At 48.8% G+C, this 25837-nt stretch overlaps 2 protein-coding genes across 2 annotated transcripts; both read left to right on the top strand.

Annotated features, from left to right (window-relative positions):
• The first annotated feature begins 3537 nt into the window (after window positions 1–3537).
• Window positions 3538–9868, top strand: LOC135275701 (unconventional myosin-XV-like). Its single transcript, XM_064378051.1, is given in 7 exon segments — window positions 3538–3589; window positions 3642–3695; window positions 6072–6214; window positions 7288–7370; window positions 7816–9549; window positions 9551–9690; window positions 9693–9868. Coding segments are annotated over 7 exon segments (2382 nt in total).
• A 3186-nt stretch (window positions 9869–13054) lies between these two features.
• LOC135275700 (leucine-rich repeat-containing protein 37B-like) lies at window positions 13055–25104 on the top strand. The gene is made up of 5 exons (XM_064378050.1): window positions 13055–13075; window positions 13432–13581; window positions 13924–15161; window positions 24192–24241; window positions 24853–25104. The coding sequence occupies exons 1-4, from the start codon at window positions 13055–13057 to the stop codon at window positions 24238–24240; spliced, it is 1458 nt and encodes a 485-aa protein (XP_064234120.1). The 3' UTR covers window position 24241; window positions 24853–25104.
• Window positions 25105–25837: the final 733 nt, after the last annotated feature.

Below are 25837 nucleotides of genomic sequence, written 5' to 3'. Positions count from 1 at the left end.
CTGTCTCAAAAAAAAAAACAACAAAGTCTGTGTCCCCTATAATGCAGGGAACTTCATGAGCAGAGATCAGGTTGGGTTCCACTCCACTCTGCCAACCCTGAGTGCCCTGCACAGTGCTTGGCACATAACACATGCACAACTAATGCACAGCTAACATTTAAAGAATGAATGAATGAGAGACTTGGGCCCTGACACCTGCTCTGTGCCTGCACAGAGGATAGGGACCCTGAGAGGGAGGCAGGACCTGGAACCTAGCAGAGAAGGGGCAGCCTCAGCTGACTACTGGCCTGAGGTCGAGCCTGGGCCCCAGAGACCAGGAGGGGTCAGGTGGGCAGGACTTGCTGCCAGCAGTCACCCAGACCACCTCACTCAGAGCAGACAGGCAGCAGCCTGTAGCAACAATGTTGGCAGTCATAACAGCTGCTTACCCAGGCCAGCCACTGTGCCCGGCTCTCCACTATTTCATGTAATGCCCAGGTCAGCCTTGGTAGGGGAGGTATCTACACTCACGGATGAGGAGACTCCAATGCCGAGGCTGCATGACTTGCTATGGGTCAGATCCAGGCGAGAAATGAGACCTGACCCAGAGCTCTGAGCCATGGGCCTCCTCATCCCCTGGGCTAGAGCTGGGCTTGCCTCTCTGAGTGGCAGGTCTTCATCTGGACAATGGGGTTTTGCAGGGGAAAGATGCCTGCCTGCGGGTTTGAGGCGTGACTTGGGCAAGCCCCTAGACAATGGTGGCCTCTCGGCCTTTCTTCTGGACAGACAGACAAGGCTCCCTACTTGGGGCAGACAGAAAGTATGGCTCCGGGAGGTGCTCCTGGTTCTGAAGGGCCAGCCCTGCCCCACTTTTCTCCAGCAAGTCTCTGACCTCTCTCTGCCTCACTTTCAACAAATGTTACCTGGGCGTGGGGGTGGGGTTGGAACTGTGACATCTCGGGCCCTGACATTCCTCCTGAGAGCCTGTCTAAAGTGGTGTTTCCACTCACTGTCTCCAATTCCTTTTCTTTCCATTTTCACATTTACAGTTTTTTGGGGGTGGGGGCAGGGTCTCGCTCTGTCTCTCAGGCTAGAGTACAGTGGTGCAATCTCGGCTCCCTGAAACCTCCACCTCCCGGGTTCAAGTGATTCTCCTGCCTCAGCCACCACACTGTGCACTCCTGTAGCTGGGATTACAGGTGTGCACCACCACACCCAGCTGATTTTTGTATTTTTTAGTAGAGATGGGGTTTCGCCATGTTGGCCAGGCTGGTCTTGAGCTCCTAGCTTCAAGTGATCCACCTGCCTCGGCCTCCCAAAGTGCTTGGACTACAGGTGAGAGCCTCCACGCCCAGCCCACATTTATACTTTTAAATGTTACATTTTTGTTTGGTTTTTGACTCAGAAATGCACTCATATGGATCAAAAATCAAATTAATATAGAAAGATTTACAGGGAGATAACCATTCTCATTAATTTCCTGTATAGCTTTTGCTGTATTTTTTTTTTTTTTTTTAGATGGAGTCTCACGCTGTCACCTGGGCTGGAGTGCAGTGGCACAACCTCAGCTCACTACAACCTCCGCCTCCTGGGTTCAAGCAATTCTTCTGGCTCAGCCTCCTGAGTAGCTGGAACTACAGACACACGCCACCATGCCTGGCTAATTTTTTGTATTTTAGTAGAGAGGGGGTTTCACCGTGTTGCCCAGGCTGGTCTGAAACTCCTGAGCTCTGGCAATTTGCCCACCTCAGCCTCCCAAAGTGCTAGGATTACAGGCTTGAGCCTCTGCACCCGGTGCTATATGTCTTTTATTTGTTTGTTTTTGACACAGGGTTTTGCTCTATGTCAGAGGCTGGAGTGCAGTGGCGTGATCACAGCTCACTGAAGCCTCAAATCCTGGCTCAAGTGATTCTCCCACTTCAGCCTCTTGAGTATCTGGGCCTACAGGCACTTGCCAACATTCCCTGCTAATTTTTTAGTTTGTTTTTTTTTAGGGACAGGGTCTCGTTATATTGCCTAAGCTGGTTTCAAACTACTGGGCTCCTCCCACCTCAGCCTCTCAAAGTGCTAGAATTACAGCATGAGCCACTGCTCCCAGCTGCAGTATTTCTAATATGGAAATAAAAATAAATACAAGCTGAGCATGGTGGTACACACCTGTAATCCCAGCACTTTGGGAGGATGAGGTAGGCGCATCACCTGAGGCCAGGAGTTCAAGACCAGCCTGGCCAACATGGCAAAACCCCATCTCTACTAAAAATACAAAAATTAGCCAGGCCTGGTGGTGCATGCCTGTAATTCCAACAACTCAGGAAGCTGAGCCAGGAGAACTGCTTGAACCCAGGAGGTGGATGTTGCAGTGAGCTGAGATTGTACCACTGCTCTCTAGCCTGGTTGGCAGAGTGAGACTGTCTTCAAAAAAAAAAAAAAGCAAATACAAGAACACAAACTTATAGTCTTACGAACTACACACACACACACACACACACACACACACACACAGACACACACTTCCTACAGAAAGGCCTCAGTAAACACTGTAGACAGCAGCCTGCTTCCTGCACTAGCAGGTCCTGGAGATTGCTCCCTACCAGGACACAGAGATCATCCACATTCCTTGTTATAGCTGTGCCATGCTCCATCCCGGAACGCACCATGGTGTACTGTGGCAACGAGCAGCTCCTTTTGTGTCATTCCCCATAAGGACATGTAGGAGAGATTCCCAGGGGTGGATTACTTGCTTCCTTCCTTCCCTCCCTTCTTTCCTTTAAAAAAAAAAATCAGTATTTAATCTGTACTCTATACAATTAACCCACCAAAGTGTACAATGCTGTGGTTTTAGTATGCTCACAAGTGGACCTGCCTTGTGACCAACATATTCCTGTCTTTCTTTTTTTTTTCGTGACAGTTTTTTTGCTCTGTCGCCCAGGCTGGAGTACAATGGCTCCATCTTGGCTCACTGCAACCTCTGCCTCCCGAGTTCAAGCAATTCTCCTGCCTGAGCCTCCTGAGTAGCTAGGATTACAGGCATGCACCACCATGCCCAGCTAATTTTTGTATTTTTAGTAGAGATGGGGTTTCACCATGTTGGTCAGGCTGGTCTCAAACTCTTGACCTCATGTGATCCACCTACCTCAGCCTCTCAAAGTGCTGGGATTATAGGCATGAGCCACCATGCCAGGCCCTGGTCTTGTCTTTCTTGAGCCCTCTTCCATCAGGTGTCACTTCTCTTGCCCCCACCACTGTACTGGGGCCACCCTTGTCACAGTCACCCCCGGAGCTCTAAGGAGCTGAATTCAGTCGTCAGCTCTCCATTCTCGACTAACCTGAGCCATGTGCCCATCTGTCACAGCAGCCCCACCCTCCTGTGCAGCCCCCCAGACTCCATTCCCTTCTGGCCCTCCAACCTCCTCCTCTGGCTGGCTTCGTGTTCACTCACTGCCTCCTTGGCTCCTAAGCACTGCATCCCTGCAGCCTATTCCGTGGCCTCTCTTCCCTCTACACGCATTCCCTGGTGGCATGCTCCAGAGCTGTGGCTTCAATGCCATCTAGATGCCGATGACTGATATCACCAGCCCTGATGTCTGTGATGGCCCCCTGGCAGTGCCCAGTGCCTAAAGCTGACTCCTGGGCCCTACCTCCTCAACTTGCTCTACCTGCAGCCTTCCTCATCCTGGCCGATGACCTGACGGCCTCTCCATTCTCCCTGCTGTTCAGTAAGGAAATCTGGGAGCCATTCTCCACCCTCCCCCACCCCCATCATCAAATCCTGTCAGCCCTACCTGCCACATGTCCCCAGCGTCCTACCACTTCTCCACACCTTCACTGCTGGCAGTCTAGTGCAGGAGGACTTCCATGGAAACGTCCACACTGGCCTCCCTGCCTTCAACCCTCACTCCTGCAGCTGCTCCTCCCACAGCAGTAGAGGCTCCTGTCAAGACTGAGGTCTTTTGTTAGGAACAGTAGCTCATGCCTGATAATCCCAGCACTTTGGGAGGTCAAGGCAGGCGAATCACCTGAGGTCAGGAGTTCGAGACCAGCCTGGCCAACATGGCGAAACCTCGTCTCTACTAAAAATACAGAATTAGCTGGGCATGGTGGTGTGTGCTCGTAATCCCAATTTCTCAGGAAGCTGAGGCAGGAGAATTGCTTAAACCTGGGAGTCAAAGGCCGGGCACAGTGGCTCAGTGAGGCTGAGGCGGGTGGATCACCTGAGGTCAGGAGTTTGAGACCAGCCTGACCAACATGCTGAAACCCTGTCTCTACTGAAAACACAAAAATTAGCTGGGCACGGTGGTGTACACCTGTAATCCCAGCTACTTGGGAGACTGAGACAGGAGAATCTGTTGAACCTGGGAAGCAGAGGTTGCAGTGAGCTGAGATCACACCACTGCACTCCAGCCTGGGTGACAGAGCGAGACTCCGCCTCAAAAAACAAAACAAAACAAAACAAAACAAAAACCCTTCAGGCAACAGAAAAAAACCTTGGAGGCAGAGGTTGCAGTGAGCCAAGATTGCACCACTGTACTCCAGCCTGGGTAACATAGCAAGACTTCATCTCAAATAAACAAAAAAAGACTGAGGTTTAATTCCATCCCTTCTCTGCCGAAACCCTCCTCCCACGGCTCCTGCCTCACTGGCAGTTGAAGCTAACCCCTTATTGTGGCCCACAAGGCCCGCACATGTGCCCCGAACTCTGACCTCACCACCCAGTGCACCCTCACTGCCCTCCGGCCACCTGGCCTGGCTGCTCCTCCACCTGCTTGGGACTGTGCACTACTCACAGGTTCTCTTCATGGCCCCTTGGCCACTAGCCCTTCCCTGACGTCCTGTTTAATGTCACACCCCCACTTCTTGCTGCCCCTTCTGCAGCACTTATGCCCCATTATCTATGTTACTGATTGTCCATGTTGATTGGCTCTCCCTCCGCCCACATATGGTAACTCCATGAGGGCAGGATTTTTCTCTGTTTTGTTCACAGCTGTGCTCCCAGCACTTAGACAGTACCGGGTGTACAGCACACTTCCCACAGAGGCTTTTGAATGAATGAGTGAGTGAGTAAATGCTGGCTACAGGACCCTTAGGGAAAGGGGCCAGGCTGACTGAGGAATCCAGGTTGGGGTGGAGGTAGGCAAGCACCGTAGAGGCCTTGGTGCCTGTTGGAGGCCCAGCTGGGCTCTAGTTTGTCCAGTGGCTTGGTCAGGGCCCTCCCTCTCCAGGCAGGAGCAGGATCTGGGGCCAGATGGACTATGCCACTGGCTCGGCCCAGTGTCCTAAGCCACTCCAAGCCCAGTGACCACTCAGGAGTTCAGTTGGCAGGAGGGCCTAGTAAGGAAGGTAGTTCTAGACCCGGCCAGGCCTGGGTTCTACCTTCCCAAGCCAGGTGACCTCGAGCAAGTCCCTTCTCCTTTCTGAGTCTGAGTTTCCTCATCTGGAGGACGGAGATACTAACAGTTCATATCTCACAGACCTGCTGTGAGAGTCCCATGAGACCACTGCACCACATACCTGGCTGGGGCCTCACTCTGGAAACTGACTCCAAGAGGAGCTTGGGCAGGTGTTGATATCTCTGGGCTTAGAAAGAATGTCTCAGCTGGGCACAGCGGCTCACACCTGTAATCTCAGCATGTTGGGAGGCCAAGGTCAGTGAATCACGTGAGGTCAGGAGTTCGAGACCAGCTAGGCCAACATGGCAAAACCTGTCTCTACTAAAAACACAAAAACTAGCCAGGGGTGGTGGCACAGGCCAGTAATCCCAGCTCAGCTACATGGGAGACTGAGGCACAAGACTTGCTTGAACCCAAGAGGTGGAGGTTGCAGTGAGCCGAGATTGCACCACTGCCCTCCAGCCTGGGCAACAGAGTGAGACTCTGCCAAAGGGAAAGGAGGGGAGGGGAGGGGAGGGGAGGGGGAAAGAAAGAACATCTCTCCTGCCCTTCCTTTTTCCTCAAGAGGGCAAGAGCCACTGCCCAGAAACAGAAGGGAGAGTGGGCAGCCCCTCAAACTCCTGCACTGCAGGAGACCCACTTCCTGCACGCATCCCTTAACTTGCCCCAAAAGCGCTCCATCCAATTTCTCTGGTTTCCATAAAGCCCCGCTCCCGATCACTGTGAGACTGCCTACAGCAGGCACCACCAGTCCCTGGCACAACTCCTCTGAGTGGCTGGGCACCAACAGTCTCTGGGTGAGTCTTGGGGAGGAGGAACAGGAAGAGGAAAGTAAAGAGCCAGAGAAAGTGAGCAGGGGGAAGAGACAGAGGGAAAGGGGAGATCTCACCTACTGCCCAGTTCCCTATCCACTCCTGCCACTTGTCTGGGAAGGCCTCCCCCATCCGTTTCACAGCTGAGCACGCTGAGGCTCTGAGGCCACTGATCTGAGGGCGTGGAGCTGGCAAGTGGCAGAACCAGGGCCAGAACCTTGCTGCTCTGGGGTCTCTTATGCTAAACCTTAAACAACCAATTAGCTCTGGGACCAAAAGACTGAACTGGAATTCAGTGAGTAGTGAGCCTGATGTCATTTGACGTCCGTCTTGAGAACAGGGAGGAGGAAGAGGAGGAGATGGTTCTGAGGCTTCAGGTCTCAGAGCTGCCACTCCCCACTCCCGATGGCCTGCCGTTTCTCCCACCCCCTACCTCTTTTAGTGCAGGTTCTCAAATGTGAATTAGACTGGCCACCAGCCAGCCTTCAGACATGCAGCCTTAGATCAGGCCATATGAAGCAATCAGCTCTGCCCAGAGAAGGCAGAAACCACATGGCCACAGCCTACTCAGCCAGGGCAGAAAGGGGAGAGGACAGGGGTAGGTAGGGACCCCAGACAGGCGCCAGCAGGAGGCATCTCCAGTTACCCAGCAGCTCCATCAGGTCTTGCTCCTTTTTGCTGAAGGAGACGGGGTATAGCTTATCACTCCTGTTCTTCAGAGGGAACTGAGCACCAAAAAGGACAAAGGGCTTTCCTGGGCCCACACAGCCAGTTAGTGACAGAATCTAGGGTCAGAGCCAGGCTTGACTCACCCTCCATTTCTGCCCCTCTACACCCCCCCGACACACACACAAAAGTGGAGTTCCACTGAAACACCCCAACACCCCCCTCCACACACACACAGAAGTGGAGTTCCACTGAAACACCCCAACACCCCCTCCCCCCCAGAACTGGAGTTCCACTGAAACACCCCTCCTTGCTGTGCCTTCTGAGCCCGCAGCCCGGCTCCCCTGCTCATGTATTATTCAGTTCCTAAGAGCCAGGCAGCTCCGGTTACACTGACCAAAGCCCAGCACCTGCTCTGCCCATTCCCCTCCTCCCTTGCCCAGGACCTAGAGGGTCCAAGGTTCTCCAACATGACTTGGTGGGCTTTGACCATCCCACTCTATGCCCTACTTGTGGCCCAGTGCAGGTGTGCTGGTGATTTAGGACAGGTGGCATCCCATCTCTGTGGCTCAATGTCTTCCTCTGTGAAGCCGAAGTGACCCAAAGGCTCCCTTCAGGGGGTTAAGCCAGCTGTGGTCCAGGGAGGGCCTGACCAGGACCAGCACTGACGTTCTCGTGACGACTCCAAGGCCAGAATGTCCCGCCCAGAACGGGCCTCACAGGCAGGCTTCCCCATCGCGGCAAACAACACCCACACACTTTCCGCCACTGCTCTAGGGTGAAACCCAAGGCGGCTCTAGAGGAGATGAATTATGGATCCACCCTCCCGGAATCCTGGCCCGGCCCTCCCCACGCCACCCGGGGCCAGTCCAGTCTGCCTCCAGCCTCAGGAGGCCGCGTGTCCAGCTACAGGCAGGAGACTGAGCAGGTCCCGTGTCTCCAAGTCCCTGAGCCCGTGACACCGGCTCCAGGCCCGGCAGGGAGCAGGCAGCCACCGTGGCGAAGGAGGAAGATGAGGAGAAGAAAGCCAAGAAAGGGAAAAAGGGGAAGAAGGCGCCAGAGCCGGAGAAGCCCAAACGGAGCCTGAAGGGGACGTCGCGGCTGTTCATGGGCTTCCGCGACCGCACACCGAAGATCTCCAAGAAGGGCCAGTTCCGCAGCGCCTCGGCCTTTTTCTGGGGCCTCCACACCGGCCCGCAGAAGACCAAGCGCAAGAAGAAGGCCCACACCGTGGGCAAGAAGAAGCGGGCAATGAAAGGCAAGAAGCCGTCCTTCATGGTGATCCGCTTCCCCGGCCGCCGTGGCTACGGCCGCCTGCAGCCACGCGCCCAGTCACTCAGCAAGGCGTCCACCGCCATCAACTGGCTCACCAAGAAGTTCCTCCTTAAGAAGGCCGAGGAGTCGGGCAGCGAGCAGGCCACGGTGGATGCCTGGCTGCAGCGCTCGGGCTCCCGCGTGGGCTCCCGCAAGCTGCCCTTCCCGTCGGGTGCCGAGATCCTGCGGCCCGGGGGCCGGCTCCGGAGGTTCCCCCGCAGCCGCAGCATCTACGCGTCGGGCGAGCCCCTGGGCTTCCTGCCCTTCGAGGACGAGGCCCCGTTCCATCACTCGGGCTCCCGCAAGTCGCTGTACGGGCTCGAGGGCTTCCAGGACCTGGGCGAGTATTATGACTACCACCGCGACGGCGACGACTACTACGACCGGCAGTCGCTCCACCGCTACGAGGAGCAGGAGCCCTACGTGGCGGGCCTCGGCCCCTACAGCCCGGCCTGGCCACCCTACGGTGACCACTACTATGGGTACCCGCCCGAGGACCCCTACGACTACTACCACCCGGACTATTACGGTGGCCCCTTTGATCCGGGGTACACCTATGGCTACGGCTACGGCTACGACGATTACGAACCCCCGTATGCGCCCCCGTCGGGGTACTCGTCTCCTTACAGCTACCACGATGAGTACGAGGGCGAGGCGCACCCACACGGCTACTACCTGGATCCCTACGCGCCCTACGACGCGCCATACCCGCCCTATGACCTCCCGTACCACACTCGCTACGACGTACCCTACTTTGATCCCTACGGGGTCCCCTACACCGTCCCCTATGCAGAAGGTGTCTATGGCGGTGGGGACGAGGCCATCTACCCCCCTGAGGGGCCCTATTTTTACCCGGAGGAGTCGGCCTCGGCCCTTGTGTACCCCTGGGTACCACCGCCCATCCCGTCGCCCCACAACCCGTATGCCCACCCCATGGATGACATCGCCGAGCTGGAGGAGCCCGAGGACACGGGCGGGGAGCGTCAGGGCACCTCCTTCCGCCTGCCCAGCGCCGCCTTCTTCGAGCAGCAAGGCATGGACAAGCCCGCCAGGTCCAAGCTGTCCCTCATCCGCAAGTTCCGCCTCTTCCCGCGGCCCCAGGTGAAGCTGTTTGGGAAGGAGAAGCTGGAGGTGCCCCTGCCACCCTCTCTGGACATTCCGCTGCCCTTGGGAGATGCGGACGAAGAGGAGGATGAGGAAGAGCTGCCCCCAGTGCCCGCCGTGCCCTATGGCCACCCTTTCTGGGGCTTCCTCACGCCGCGCCAGCGCAACCTCCAGCGCGCGCTGTCAGCCTTCGGCGCCCACCGAAGCCCGGGATTCGGCCCCGAGTTTGGCCGCCCTGAGCCTCGGCCCGCCACCTCGCTGGCGCGGTTCCTCAAGAAGACGCTGTCGGAGGGGCAGCCAGAAGGCCCGGGCGGGCGGCCCCGCGGTCAGGGAGGCGGCCTACAAACGCTTCGGCTACAAGCTGGCTGGCATGGACCCGGAGCGGCCCAGCACACCTATCGTGCTGAGGAGAGCCCAGCCGCGCGCCCGCGCCCTCGTCCAGGACACTCTCCCACTGGAGCGCCGCCCCTCTCCCAGGCGCTCTCGGGCCTGCCCAGGCCGGCCTCGCCCTACAGCTCTCTCCGCCGCCACCCGCCGCCCTGGGCCGCCCCAGCGCTTGTGCCCCCCGCGCCTGACCAACATGGAGAAACCCCATCTCTAATTTAAGAAAAAAAAAAAGATAAGATAAAATAAAATAAAATAAACTCAAGGATAACAGGGCCAGGAGCGGTGGCTCATGCTTGTAATCCCAGCACTTTGGAAGGCTGAGGTGGGCAGATCACCTGAGGTCCGGAGTTCGAGACCAGCCTGACCAACATGTAGAAATAGTAACATATGCCTTTAATCCCAGCTACTCGAGGAGGCTGAAGTAGGAGAATTGCTTGAACCCAGGAGGCCGAGGTTGTGGCCATCCGAGATTGTGCCATTGCACTCCAGCCTGGGCAACAAGAGCGAAATTCCATCTCAAACAAACAAACAAAAAAAAGAAATCAAGGGTAGGGTAACATAGCCAGTGTCACCATAATTCAAAGCAAGCAGCAGAATTTGGAGGATAATTTGTTTCATTCTTGGGAAAATGTGAAACTCTGAAACTGCTTTTGAGTGCAGGGTATTTTTGAGGCTTTTCCTGAATTCTTGACCCTTGGCTCTGACCCCTTATTTGAAGTTTGGAGAGAGAACTGAGGACTGTATTACTCTAGTTGTGGACACAGGAGAGGGGTTAGTCTCCCCCGCACCCCAGGAGTTAGGGATGCTGGGCTGCTTGAACACAGACCTTTTTAGAACTCCCTTCAAACAGGATCCCATAGATATGGGGACAAGGTAACTGGCCTTAAGAATGATTGTGCTACAGCTTTCAAAAACTATAATGCCTTTCAAATATGGCTTATTACTTGGATCTCAACATCTCCCATATATCTTGGGTGGGGGATGTTTTGCTGAAGATCTTTCTGTAAATCATTCTCAATCATGTGCTGCAAACTTCGGTTAACAATAGACCATATATATGATGGTGGTTCCGTAAGAGTATAATGGAGCGATCCTTATAGAGGTATACCATTTTTATCTTTTTTTTTTGAGATGGAGTCTCACTCTCTCCCAGGCTGGAGTGCAGTGTCACGATCTCAACTCACTGCAACCTCCACCTCCTGGATTCAAGCAATTCTCCTACCTCAGCATTCTGAGTAGCTAGGATTACAGACATGCACCACCACACTCAGCTAATTTTTGTATTTTTAGTACAAACAGGTTTTTGCCATGTTGGCCAGGCTAGTCTCGAACTCCTGATCTCAGGTGATCCACCCACCTCAGGTGGGATTACATGTGTGAGCCACCAAAGTGGTGGGATTACAGGTGTGAGCCACTGTGCCCAGCCCCCATTTTTATCTTTTATACAGTATTTTTACTATACCTTTTCCATGTTTACATACACGAATACCTGCCATTGTGTTACAGTTACCTTCAGGATTCAGTACAGTAACATACAGTACAGGTTTGTAGCCTAGAGTCATAGGCCCTACTATATAGCCTAGGTGTGCTGTAGGCTATACCACCTAGGTTTGTGTAAGCAAATGCTATGATATTAGCACAATGGTGAAATCACCTAAGTCATTATTTACTATATACGGAATGCTTTTTTTAAAGGAGCAAAAGTTTCATTTCAGTGGGAACTAAATTTGGGGCTAGAGTGTTTTATTTAATTTTCACCCCAAAGTTGCAAAGTGTTTTGAAGTATTTCCCTGTAAAATAATAATATATATATTTTTGAGACAAACCTTCATTCTATCACCCAGGCTGGAGTGCAGTGGCTTGATGTTGGCTCACTGCAACCTCTGACTTCTGGGTTCAAGCGATTCATGTGCCTCAGCCTCCTGAGTAGCTAGATTACAGGCACCTGCCACCATGCCCAGCTAATTTTTGTATTTTTAGTAGAGACGGGGTTTCACTATCTTGGCCAGGCTGGTCTCAAACTCCTGACCTCAGGTGATCCACCCACCTCGGCCTCCCAAAGTGCTGAGATTACAGGTGTGAGCCACCATGCCAAAATAATTATTTTAATTTAAATAAAACCCACCAAGGAAACGTCAAGCTTTAAGAAATCTAGCTTCCTGTGAAATGTGAGAGGAAGTCAGCACTGATTTCAGAAATCTGATTATAACAATAGATCCATCCCTAAATGAGGCAAATCTTGGAATCCTTTCCATTTTATTTTATTTATTTTATTTTATTTTTTTGAGATGAGTCTCATTTTGTCACCCAGGCTACAGTGCAATGGAATGATCTCACCCCACTGCAACCTCCACCTCCTGGGTTCAAGTGATTCTTCTGCCTTAGTCTCCTGAGTAGCTGGGATTACAGGCATGTGCCACCATGCCTGGCTAATTTTGTATTTATAGTAGAGATGGAGTTTCACCATGTTGGTCAGGCTGGTCTCGAACTTCTGACCTCAGTGATCCACCCACCTCGGCCTCCCAAAGTTCTGGGATTACAGATGTGAGCCATGGTGCCTGGCCCCACTTGAATTTTTAAAACCATCGCTATGCACCATATGCCTATGCTAGGCACTGGAATAAGATGAAGCACCTTCTTGGAGTTTACACACGTAATTATACCAATCAGTCAGTAATAAGATAGGTAAGAACGGCTGTGGGGGAAGTCAGCTGGGTTCTAGTTTATAGTCACATTTCAGGAACTTATTTAACATGCCGACTTAACAACCTAAGCCTCTTCTCCATGTGTGCACACAGGGTAGACCTCTGAAGGGTGGCACTGTAACTTCTAGGATAATGTGTTAAGTCAAGGCAGGAGGACAGTTCAGCCTCCTCCCAGGCGAGTGCAAAGGGCTCTTCACTCGGATTGAAGCCTTCTCTCCCAGACTGAATTCCCCACCCCCAACATCCCTCCTACAGAAAATTTGGAGTCCTTGCTTATTCCCTGGCAGCCCCTACCCAATAGGGTCATGAATCAATTATCAAACATGCAACAAAAGATATAGAAAATTTAGCAAAAATGGCAACATTTTGGAATAAATGACTGTAATGTGTGTTCTGCCTGCCACCCTAACTGGCACACATTTTGTAGGTCACTTGCTCTCCCTGGAAGGAGGAGTATTCTCAGATTTCACCTTGGAGAAGGAAGAGTTCAGGCTGCCAGAACTGGGCTAGTCCTTCTGAATATCCTGAGGTAAGGTCCTGCGACTTCCCTGGGAAGCTCTGCCATGCCCCACCCCACCCCACCCCACCCCACCTGGCTGCTGGAGTCCTGGGACCCACCCAGATCTGCTCAAATCCTTCCTAGCTAAGGGGAGGGGAGGGGTGCTTGGGCGGGATAGTGACATAAGATCGCCCTGGCGACATGGAGCAGATCCTAATAAAGGTAGTGTAAATAAAGGTGTCATAAAGGACTGGGTGGGTGCTTGTCAGGGTTGCCAGCCTCTAGGGGCTGCCAGAATGATTCTCGCTCAATGCGAGGCGCCAGTGCTTATTATGTCCTGGCTACGTCTCTGGGCCCTATGGCCCCTTCTCACGTGGCCACTATTGTGGCTACTAGTCCAGGAAGCTCAGCCTCTGGAGTGGGTCAAGGACCCGCTCCAGCTGGCCTCTAACCCCCTGGGGTTGACTGAGCCCTGGTCTTCCCGCTTCTCCGATCTCCCCTGGGAATCTCTCCATGTGAGTACTCCCTCAGCAGTCCCAGGGGGCTTTGATTACCTGGGGTCCTCTGCTTCCTCCCAGAGGTCAGCCCTGCCCCAGGAATCGACTGAGAATTTGGTTCCATCTCTGGACGCAGATTCAGCTGGAGAGCTGCCCCCGGGGCCCAAGCACTCCTTGTCTGAACACCCGGATCTGAATGACAAGCTGACTTGGCAAGAAAGGCTCCCACAGGTGGGTCCAATGCTCGGCTGGTATCAGAACCAGCCCGTAGTTCAGCCTCGTCACTTCAAAAGTAAGGTTCAAACTGCAGATCTAGATCAGGCTGCAGATCATCAGGCAGATGAAATACTTGTTCCACCTCTAGACAGTCAGGATTCAAAAGCAACAGAGTTTATAATTTCTCCCAAGAACCTGAAGGAAGATTTAGCTCAGCGTTGGAGGCTTGCTAAGATTCTGGGAACTCCACATCAATTTGTATCAAAACCTCAGCATCAGAAACAAACTTTGCAGGATGAATATTTAGATTCAATTGTGGATATGCTGTATCCCGGCGGCCTGCCTCTGGAATGCCAGGTGAAATCAGATGAGCCTCCAGGGCCCCGTGAGCAAGTTGGACTTTCTCAATTACAACTGGAGCCTGAAGCTCTTTCTCCCAAGAACCTGAAGGAAGATTTAGCTCAGCGTTGGAGACTTGCTAAGATTCTGGGAATTCCACATCAATTTGCATCAAAACCTCAGCATCAGAAACAAACTTTGCAGGATGAATATTTAGATTCAATTGTGGATATGCTGTATTCCAGCAGCCTGCCTCCAAAACTCCAGGTGAACTCAAATGAGCCTCCAGGGTCCCGTGAGCAAGTTGGGCTTTCTCAATTACAGCTAGAGCCTGAAACTCAAAATCCAGAGACCCTTGAAGAGATCCAGTCCTCTTCACACCAGCAAGAAGCCCCAGAGTGGCTTCCACAGCTCCCTGAGGAGGTAGAGCCTTCTTCAACCCAGCAGGAACCCCCAACCCAGCCTCTAGAGGAGGCAGAACCTTCTGTAACCCAACAGGAGGCCCCAACTGAGCCTCCAGGTCCTCCTATGGGGCCTGAACTTTCCCTGAGTGAGCAGGAGCAGCCAGCTCAGCCTTCTGAGTCTTCTGGGGAGCTTGAATCTTCTCCAGCCCAGCAGGAAGCCACAGTTCAGGCTCTAGAGCCCCCTAAGGAGGTAGAACCTTCAAGCCAGCACATGGTCCCAGCTCAGGTTCCAGAGCCATCTAAGGAGTTTGCAGCTCAACCTCCAGCTCATTATGAGGTGACATTTCCAACACCAGGTCAGGATCAAGGTCAGCATTCAACATCGCCTAGTGTCACAGTTCAACCTTTGGACCTGGGGTTTACCATCACTGCTGAATCCACTAGAGAGGTTAAACTGTCTCCAACCACGAAGGAGACCTCAACTCAGCCTCCAGATCTGGGGCTTGCCATAACTCCAGAACCCACTACAGAGACTGGACATTCTACAGCCCTGGAGAAGACTACAGCTCCTCGTCCAGATGAGGTTCAGACTCAGTATCAAAACCTGACTGAAGTCACAGGTCCACCTACTGAACTAGACCCTACTCAAAATTCATTGGTGCAGCCTGAAACTTACACCCAAAATAAGGCTTTAACTGTTCCAGGGGAACAGGCCTCCACAAGCACCAACATATGTGACCTCTGTACCTGCAGAGATGAGATGCCGTCATGTATTGATCTCAGCCAAAAGCAGAAGCTCCGCCACGTGCCTGTGCCAGAGCCAAACAGCTACAATGGCACCTTCACTATCTTGTAAGTATCACCTTTCCTCCATTGTCCTCTGTGTCCTGCCTGACATGGCAGGCTTTTCCTGGAGGCCTTCCTGGGCCTTCTTTATCTCCCCAGACCATACTGACAGCTGACTTTCTGCTTTCACCTTTGCTTGTCCACTCTTCCTTCTCCTCATTCTCCTTTACTGTTAGGCCCCTTCTCCAGTCTTTTACTTTTACTCTAGTCTTTTACCCTTACTTGTTTCCTTATCCATTTTTATTTAGCCTCATCACATCATTGCTTAACTGCTGCTCTCCTCCCATTTTCACTTCACCCTCTTTACAGCAGCCTGTCCCTCTCCCCATGTCAGTGATGATGCTCTAAGTGATTAAGAGTTGATTCTGGAGCCAGGCTGCCTGGGTTTAAACCGAGGTCTGTCATTTATTAGCTTGGTGACCCAGAGCAAGTTATTCTGCTCTGTGATTCAGTTTCCTCATCTTTATTTATTTTATTTTATTTTATTTTATTTTAAAGACAGGGTTTCACCATGTTGGTCAGGCTGGTCTTAAACTCGCGACCTCAGGTGATCCACCCACCTTGGCCTCCAAAGTGGGTGGATTACAGGCGTGAGCCACCACACCCGGCCCTTCCTCATCTTTAAACTGGAGATTATTGTAGTTACCATTTCACAGGATTGTTGCAAAATTTAGGTGAGTGAATACATGAAACACTTGCATCGGTGCCTAGCATATGTAGGAGTGTTGGTTGTTAACATGATTACTCAGTCCTTTAGTTTTGTCCGGAACTCATCTTTGTCCCCAGCTTTCTATATGTAGCACTCGTTTTGTGTCCAACCCAGGGCCAAGTATGCTACCGTCTCCAGAACATGAAAATGATAGGAAGGAAGAGAGAGAATAGGCATAAAAAGGGAGGTATATATAATTAAGTACTAAAAGATAATACAGAACAGCAGTACTAGAATTTACCAGAATCTGTGATCCTTGAGGTGTGGGGGTCAGGGAAAGCTACACGGATAAGTTAAAACTTTACTTGGGTCTTAACGAGTAGCTATAATTTATTAAATAGAAAAAAAAAATGGGAGTATAGTCTAGGCAAAGGCGTGGCTACAGGTATGGTTGGAATTTAGTAGACCAATCTCGCTGCACAGAATCACATGAAGGAACAATGAAGATATGATTTTGTAAAACCTTGATTATCAGCTATAGGAGTTTGAAAGTTACACAGTGAGATATGGAAAGCCATTGAAAGTTTCCAAGCAAGAGAGATTAAATGATTAAAACAGGAAGATTGTTTTATTTTGTTTTTTGCTTTATGTTCAAGTGTAGACATGCAAAGGATTATTTTAGAATTCATATGTAGAGTGCCCTAGAGAAGAAACCTTAATTCAGGGAGACAAAATAGAAAGGTCTGGCAAAACCTAGGAGTAAAGTGTGAAGGGGCTAAATCAGATCGGTTGTAATAGAAGTGGAAAGAAAAATCCTAGGATGTTTCAGCAGAGGGCTCTGGGCCAAAGCTTTTCTTTTAAAAGAAACAGAAAAGAAACAGAGAAATATGCAACAGAGATCATATGTGGCCCACAAAGCCTAAAATATTTGCTACCTGACCTTTCCAAAAAAAGATTTGAGAAAGTTGGCTTAGTAGAATGAAAGGAATTAAAGTTAACTTCACATTGTTGCCTGAAAGAGAAGAAAATATAGACCACCCACATTCATTTGAACATCATCAATCTAGAATTTTTTGGTAATTTAATCTGAATTAAATGAACATTTAAATACTAAAAAATCAGCTGAATTATATAAATAATATTATCCAGAATATTAAGCTACCAAGAGAATAGACTGGTATTAAGGGTTTCATTTTAGGAATTGTTATATTAAAATAGATGTTTAAAATGATGGTTAAGTGGTATAGCTACAAATGTTTACATTAAGTAAGTGTATCAGAAATGCCCCTTAGTCTTCAATAATTACAAAATAAATATCTCCTCAACCCTGTTACCAAGGAAGGGATACCTGCATAGTATTTCTGTCTGTTTAGAGATAAGAAGATACTATGTTCATTGCTATGAAAGCTTGATTCTTATCCTCTGTCCATGGTCCAGAGGTGTGTATGTCATTAATCCTTATTAAGCCCATTAGTGATGCTCTGTTGCAAACAGATTCTTTCAAACGCAGAAGGCTTAAGGAAAGTGGGTATGAAGACCCTCAAGTGGATGCCAAAGTGCTACAGAGGCCACAAAGTAATAAAACAACATTTCCTTTAAAATAGTCATTTTCCTTCTATGCACTACTCACTCCCCCAGCTATCCATTTATTTTGAAAATATTTGAGTTTGCTTTATTTCTAAATGTGTCAGTTTTAAGCATGGTGGGCAATGCAGATGAGCAAGACCTAGTCCATGCTTTCAAGGAGTTTATGCTCAGAAGAAATGGGATGAAAAATAACTACATTAAAAAAGAAGAAATAAATGTGGGCACTAGGAGGGATAAATTGTTTCTGGAGCATAGAAGAGGGGGAAAATGACTTCAATTTGGCCCCAAGAAGGTGTCACTAGAACAATGCCATTTGAATAGGACTTTGAAGGGCCATTGTGTAACATTGGACAGACATCTTGGGGAAAATATTCTAAACTTGCAAAAGGAAAATGGGAGAAGGCTAAAACACAGGAAAGTATTTGAGGAATGCCATGAGTACCTGTCGAGTATAAGGAGGGAGAGTAGGAAATTGGAGCCAGATCTTCTAGGGCTTTGAATGCCAAGCTCAGGAGCCATGATGGGGAACCGTGTTATCACAGCAGTGCTGTAAGGTAACCTCACAATCACTGGGAGGGCGTGTTAGAACTCAGTTCTGAACTCCACCCTCATAGTTGCTGATTCAGTTCATCTAGAGTGGGACCAAGAATTAGCATCTTCAATAATTTCCCAGGAGATGCTGGTCTTGCAAGCCACTTCTGGAGAGTTTATATGATGACTGTGTATAGGGTAGTTTAGGAAGGGAGAGACCAGAGATGGAGACATCAGCCAGACAACATTACACCATCCAGGTAAAGAGGGAGGGACAAGCTGACAAGTGGAATCAATAAAAATAAGAGAGTCAACTGTAGTCAAGAATGGGTGTTGTCTATACCTGTTTTTATTCAAAAAATGAAAATCCAGTTCCATGTTGTTTTTGTTGCCCCATCACTATATAACTGAAGAAATTGCTTTCATGAAATATTAAAGCAATATAAAGCCAACAATGAATTTTTTTAATATGATAGAAATTCTGTTAATATGATTTGAATTAGTTCAAAGCTATGTGTTAAAGGGTTAACTTCCTTCCAAATGATGTGAAAGGATGTTTTATTTCTTCTGATATTGAACTGGCTTAGGAAAACAGACCTAAACTAGGAAGGTATATAAATGTGAGACTATTCCTTTTAATATTGGAAACTATATGTAGAGATAAAAACTTTGAGCTCATAATCTAGGATTTGATGAGACTACAAAAGGGCATCTAATCAAGTCTATGCTCTCAGGAATAATTAATCCTAAAGTCTATCAAGATCTATAGTTGTATATTTTATTTATTAAAACCATGAAGGTAAGACTCTAGGAGAGGTACAGGCAGGGTTAGGAGCTCTGGGCAGTTTAAATACATGTCCAAATGTTTAGAGCTTAGATGAAAACCGTGTATTCAATACTATTCTAAACTCTTGCTATTTATTCATACTAATTTGACATCTAATAACTAATCAAGGCAATATTTTCCTTTTACTTTTCCTAGAGATTTATCCTGCAATCAAATACAGTCTATTGGAAGGTACACATTTGAATCACTACCATTTTTACAGTCTTTGTAAGTTACAAATAAAACTTGATTACATTTGGAATTTTTATAAAACTTAATTATAAACATCTTTGCTATTCATTTTGAAATATGATTAAAATTTTACCAGTAGAAAGTTAACTAAAATTATATGCAAATTCTTTTTGTCTCTAGCAAAGATTAGTGTGAACATTTTTTTTTTTTTTGCGATGGAGTTTCACTCTTGTTACCCAGGCTGGAGTGCAATGGCGCGATCTCGGCTCACTGCAACCTCCGCCTCCTGGGTTCAGGCAATTCTCCTGCCTCAGCCTCCTGAGTAGCTGAGATTACAGTCATGCACCACCGTGCCCAGCTAATTTTTTGTATTTTTAGTAGAGATGGGGTTTCACCATGTTGACCAGGATAGTCTGGATCTCTTGACCTTGTGATCCACCCGCCTTGGCCTCCCAAAGTGCTGGGATTACAGGCATGAGCCACCGCGCCCGGCCCTTAGTGTGAACATTATTACACAAATCATAGTGAATCATCAGAGAGCAGTGGTTCTCAACTGGTGTGATTTTGTAGTCAGGTGACATTTGGCAATGTCCGGAGACAGTTTTGGTTGGCAAAACTGTGGGTGTGCTCCTGGCATCTGGTGGGCAGAGACCAGAGATGCTGCTAAACATCCTCCAGAGTACAAGACAAACCCCCACAGCAAAGAGTTTCGTTTTGTTTTTTTTTGAGACAGTCTCGCTTTGTCGCCCAGGCTGGAATGCAGTGGTGTGCTATCAGCTCACCACAGCCTCTACCTCCCAGGTTCAAGCGATTCTCCTGCCTCAGCCTACCAAGTAGCTGGGATTACAGGTACCCACCACCATGCCCAGCTTATTTTTTGTATGTTTAGTAGAGATGGGGTTTCACCATGTTGGTCAAGCTAGTCTCAAACTCCTGACCTTGTGATCCGCCCGCCTTGGCCTCCCAAAGTGCTGGGATTAAGGCTTGAGCCACCGAGCCTGGTGGCAAAGAGTTGTATAGACCAAAATGTCAATGACACTGAAGTTGTGAAATCCTATTCTAGAGAAATAAAGATCACTAAACACAAGTATTTACTGAGCATTCGCTGTTTTGTATCTAATGCACCACATGTGCAATGTTAAAGTATAAATCATAAGCTAGTATCGTCCACAGTGAGATTTCTTTAGTGCACAGAGAAAGGATTGAGGTTATGTTCCATCCTATATAAATTAGAATCACGGCAAATGATAAATGTTCTGAAATAATTTTTTTTTCCTTTGGCTTGTGTCTTTTTTTTTTGTAGAAATCTTAGTTGCAATTTACTCACAGAACTGAGCTCTGGAACATTTCAGGCCTGGCATGGAATGCAGTTTTTACACAATTTGTAAGTGAAATAGAAAATGAATACGTGTGAACAACTATTTACATGTGAAAACCTCATACAATTATTGGTTAGCTGGGTATAAGCCCATTACAAACTCTGAAAAGTATGTCTTAAGATCCATTCGTTTTTCTCAAATGGGGAAACTAAGGCACAAAGGCCCAGAGCCTTACATAGCTTATATATGACTTGCTCTGCTTTTCCTAATTCTGACCTTTGGCATGGACAAGAAAAGGCATTAAACAAATGACCCTCAAATTAGCCTTGTTGACAGGCATGGGGGCTCAGGCCTGTAATCCCTGCATTTTGGGAGGCAGAGGCAGGCAGATCACCTGAGGTCAGGAGTTCAAGACCAGCCTGGCCAACATAGTGAAACCCCATCCCTACTAAAAATACAAAAAAATCAGCTGGGCATGGTGGCGCAGTTTTTTTGCTCCCTGGAGGACTTTGTGTTAAGCTTCCTTCCTTGTAGCTAAATGTTGCAGACATTTAAGCAGTTAGAAACTGTGCATATGAGCAGGAATCAAAGTTAAATCCAAAGCATAGGGCCAGGTATGGTGGCTGACAGCTGTAATCCCAGCACTTTGGGAGGCCGAGGTGGCTGGATCACCTGAGGTCACAGGAGTTTGAGACCAGCTGTGGAGCCATAGGGAAAAAAAAAAAAAAAAAAAGGAGATCATGTCCTTTGCAGCAAAGTAGATGCAGCTAGAGGCCATTATCCTAAGCAAACTATCACAGGAACAGAAAACCAAATACCGCATGTTCTCACTTGTAAGTGGAAGCTAAACATTCAGTACATGTGGACAAAGAAAAGAACAACAGATACCGGGGCCTACTAGGGGGCGAAGGGTGGGTGGAGGATGAGGATCAAAAACTACCTATTGTGTACTATGCTTATTACCTGGGTGACAAAATAATCTGTACACCAAACCCCCTGGCATACAATTTACCTATATGACAAACCTGCACATGTACCCCTAAACCTAAAATAAAAGTTAAAAAATAGATGGAGGCTGGGTGTGGTGGTTCACACCTGTAATCCCAGCACTTTGGGAAGCCAAGGTGGGTGGATCACATGAGGTCAGGTGTTCGAGACCAGCCTGACCAACATGGTGAAACCCCATCTCTACTAAAAATACAAAAATTAGCCGGGCATGGTGGCAGGTGCCTGTAATCCCAGGTACTCGGGAGGGCTGAGGCAGGAGGATCATTTGAACCTGGGAGGTGGAGATTGCAGTGAGCCTGGGTCACACCATTGCACTCAATCCTGGGCAACAGAACAAGACTCCAACGGAGATAGGGTTTCACCACGTTGGTCAGGCTGGTCTTGAACTCCTGACCTCAGATGATCTGCCCACCTCGGCCTCCCAAAGTGCTGGGATTACAGGTTTGAGCCACCTCACCCATCCAATAAATGGGAACTTTAACTAAAAACAAAAATTGTGGTAAAAGAATTGGTGTTAATTCTTCTTTAAATATTTGGTAGATTCACCAGTGAAGCTGTCTGGTCTTCAGCTTTTCTTTGAGGGAAGTTTTTTGATTACTACCTCAATCTCTTTACTTGACATAGGTCTATTCAGATTTTCTGTTTGTAAGTCAGTTTCAGTAGTTTGTATCTTTCTGGTAATGTGTCTATTTCATCCAGGTTATCTAATTATTAGCATATATTTTATATAATCCTTTTATTCATATTATAATCCTTTTTATGTCTGTAAGAACAGTAGTAGTGTCCCCTCTTTCATTCCTAATTTTAATAATTTGGTGTTCTCTATTTTTTTCTTGGTCAGTGTAGCTAAAGGTTTGTCAGTTTTGTTGATATTTTCAAAGAACCAACCTTTAACTATGTTGATTTTCTCTGTTGTTTTTCTGTTCCCGATTTCATTTATTTCTCCTCTAATATTTATTATTTCCTAGCTTTGGGTTCAGTTTGCCGAGAGCTTTTTTTTTTTTTTTTTTCCTAGTTACCTCCAGTGGAAGTTTAGTTGCTTGACTTGAGATATTTGAAATATCTGTGGGCTGAGTGCAGTGGCTCATGCCTGTAATCCTAGCACTTTGGGAGGCTGCGGTGGGAGGACTGCTTGAGCCCAGGAGTTCAAGGCCAGCCTGGGCAACATACTGAGACCTCATCCCTACAAAAAAATTTAAAAATTAGCTGAATATGGTGACACATGCCTATAGTCACAGTTACTCAGGTGGCTAAGGCACGATGATCACTTGAGCCTGGGAGGTTGAGGCTGAAGTGAGCCATGATTGTGCCACTGCACTCCAGCCTGGGAAACAGTGAAACCCTGTCTCAAAAAATGAAAACTAAAAAAACAAAATATTTGTGGCCAGTTGCAGTGGTGTGTACCTATAATCCCAGTACTTTGGGTGGCCAAGGAAGGAGGATTGCTTGAGGCTGGGAGTTGGAGACCAGCCTGGGCAACATATTGAGATCCCAGCTCTAAAAAACTTTTTACAATTAGTCGAGTATAGTGGTGCACACCTGTGGTCTCAGCTACTCTTAATTATATAACATTGTCGTTCAAACTAATACCAACTTTGTTTTGATAGTACACAAAACTTTGCTTCTCTAAAGCTCCACTCTCACCCCCTCCTTTATACTGTTATTGTCACACATTACATCTTTATACATTTTATGTTCATCACCTAGATTTATAATTATTGCAATATGCAATTATCTTTTTCTTTCCTTTTTCTTGAGACAGAGTCTCCCTCTGTTGCCCAGGCTGGAGTGCAGTGGCACAGTCACTGCAACCTCCACCTCCCAGGTTCAAGTGATTCTCGTGCCTTAGCCTCCTGAGTAGTTGGGACTGCAGGCACACAGCACCATGCCCAGCTAGTTTTTGTATTTTTAGTAGAGGCAGCGTTTCACCATGCTGGTCAGGCTGGTCTTAAACTCCTGACCTCAAGTGATCCTCAAGTCTCAGCTTCCCAAAGTGCTGGGATTACAAGTCTGAGCCACTGTGCCCAACCAGTGCTTTTTATTTCTTTGTGCGGATTCACATTAGTATTTCTCATAGGGCAGGTCTTCTAGCAACAGTCTCTCAGTTTTTATTTATCTAGAACATCTTAATTTCTCTTCATTTTCAAAGGTAGTTTTGCCAAGTATAGAATTCTTGGTTGATAGTTTCTTCAGCACTTTGAATATGCCATTTCATTGCCTTTTGTCCTCCACTGTTGTGTGTGGTTGTTTTGTTTTGTTTTGTTTTTAGACAGGGTCTTGCTCTGTTACACAGGCTGGAGTGCAGTGGTGCAGCCATTTACCTCACTGAAGCCTCCACCTCCCAGGCTCAAGCAATCCTCTCATCTCAGCCACCTGGGTAGCTGGGACTACAGGCATGCACCACCATGCCCAGCTATTTTTAATTTTTTTTGTAGAGATGGGGTTTCACTACATTGCCAGTGCTGGTTTCTAATTCCTGGCTGGAATGCACCTGTAGTCCCAGCTACTGAAGAGACTGAGTTAGGCAGATCACTGGAGCCCAGGAGGCTGAGGCTGCAGTGAGCTGTGATTGTGCCACTGCACTCCAGCCTGAGCAACAGAGAGTGATCCTGTCTCTAAATAAAGTATATGGGGGATGTGTGTTGGTTATAGGCAAATACTGCATCATTATATGTAAGGGATTGAGCATCCACAGATTCTGGTATGGTGTGGAGGCAGCATCCTAGAACCAATCCCTTGCAAGATATCAAGGATGAGTGTACTGTGGAAGAATCAAAGCACTGTTAAACAGCATACAATTCCTGTCTCCAAAAAGTTCTGTCCTCGGGTGGATGAGACTTATAATGAATAAAAGGAATAAATACAGATTTGGAGATAGTGGTTGTTGTGATGGGTAATCTTAATTGTGTTTTCTTCCAAAACAGATGTATTGTCATAGAAGGGCACCAAACAAAGATGAAGAAGCATTCTTAAGGTAAATATTAGTCTGGTGATTTTTTTTTTTTTTTTAATTCAGAGTCTCACCCTGTTGCCCAGGCTGGAGTGCAAGGGCACAATCTCAGCTCACTGCAACTTCAGTGGTCAGACCACAGGGGCCACACAGCCTCCGAGGACTGCAGAGACCCAGGCAGCTGGGGCCCAGCCCGGAAAGGCCTGCATGGGCTCACTGGAGATGCTGACCACATCTGTTTTCCTTTCATCCAAACCTGAGCAAGGGTCCTCTGCACTCAGGCCCATGCTGGCTTCACCTGGCAGGAAGACCCTCTGCAAGGGAATGGTCAGCCCCCTCTGGGCTCAGCTACCCGGTTCCAGTGGCCCATTTGGTCAGCTCCCCTGCCACAGGTGCCTCCTCCTTTCACACCCTGTCCTGGGGGGCTATCTGTGAAAACATCTACTCTGGGGGCACTCAGGATGTGCCCAGCCCAGCCCTGGCTCAGGGAGGACCTCGCCGTTCCTGGCGCTATATGGAATGGAATTTGATGCCCCGGCTCCCGACGGACCTGGATGTGGGGGGCTTTTGGTTCCCTCATTGTCATTTTGAAAAAGCTGCTGGGTCTGTGTCCCTTCTGAATGTGTCCTTTACAGCCCTGGGACCATGGGACAGAAGCAGCTGGCACCATGGACCGAGTACCTCCTAGGTTCCAAGACCCGGGCCAGGTTGGAACATATGGGGCCAGAACCCAGGAAAATCCTGAGGAGACAGAAGGCAGCAAAGAAAATCATGCACAATGGGGAAGTGTGCTCTCCCTGACCCATGGGGACCCATGGTAGCACCCACGGGAGGGCGGCAGGATTGAGGGCCCATGAACCTCCCCAGGCAAAACTAACAGCACCAAATTCTAAGGGGATTTTGGGTCCTGGAAACTCTCATCCGGGTCTGCTGGGAATGTGACATGGCACAGCCACTTTGGCAGCCAATTGGGCAGTGGCTCACAAAGCTCAGTTATCTTGAACCACAGATCACCTACATGTCACAAGTATTGAGCCCAATGACTTAGAAACTGACATCCACATGAAACCTGCATGCCACATTCACTGTTTCATTCATCATCACCCACACACAGAGGCTTTGGGGATGACCTTCAGCATGGGAATGGGGAGACAATGGCTGGTCTTACCTTCAAACGGAAGAAGACTCAGTGAGAAAAGGGAAAGACCCAGTGATGCCGGCAGGAACATGGGTGGTCCTATATCCATTTTGCTAAGGGAAAGAAGCCAGACCCAATAAGCTACCATTGTAGGATTCCCATTCATAGGCCATTGTGGAAAAGGCCAAACCATAGGGTCTGAGAACTGGTTTGGGTGACCAGGGGCTGACAGATCAGGGAGAGGCTGTCTGCATAGGGGCCACCCTGGAGACTTGGAGGATGAAGGAGTCGCTCCAGGAGGGGCTGGAGCGGTGGTTGGGAGACTCTGCACATTGGTTTAGAACCGTGGAGAAACTGTACACCCAAAGACAACTGGCGTGTGTGCAAACTGAAAAAAAAAATCATTTAGAGTGAAAATGATCAATCAACACACTGTACAACTGGGATGTCTGGTGGAGGACCCTTGGGCCCCCCTAGCCACA

The sequence above is a fragment of the Aotus nancymaae genome, unplaced genomic scaffold, assembly GCF_030222135.1.
Source record: "Aotus nancymaae isolate 86718 unplaced genomic scaffold, 86718_ANA_hifiasm-v0.15.2.pri h1tg000018l, whole genome shotgun sequence".
In the NCBI taxonomy this organism is placed as follows: Eukaryota; Metazoa; Chordata; class Mammalia; order Primates; family Aotidae; genus Aotus; species Aotus nancymaae.
The sequence above is the reverse complement of the archived record's forward strand: the minus strand, read 5'-3'. Positions and strand labels throughout refer to the sequence as shown.

What these genes read in the sequence shown, in the direction of transcription:
- LOC135275700 (XM_064378050.1), top strand. Translation starts at nt 13,055, where the DNA reads ATGGAGCAGATCCTAATAAAG. An exon ending in TGGAGCAGATCCTAATAAAG is followed by an intron (nt 13,076 to 13,431) that starts GTAGTGTAAATA and finishes GCTTCCTCCCAG; the next exon opens with AGGTCAGCCCTGCCCCAGGA. An exon ending in GGCAAGAAAGGCTCCCACAG is followed by an intron (nt 13,582 to 13,923) that starts GTGGGTCCAATG and finishes CTGGAATGCCAG; the next exon opens with GTGAAATCAGATGAGCCTCC.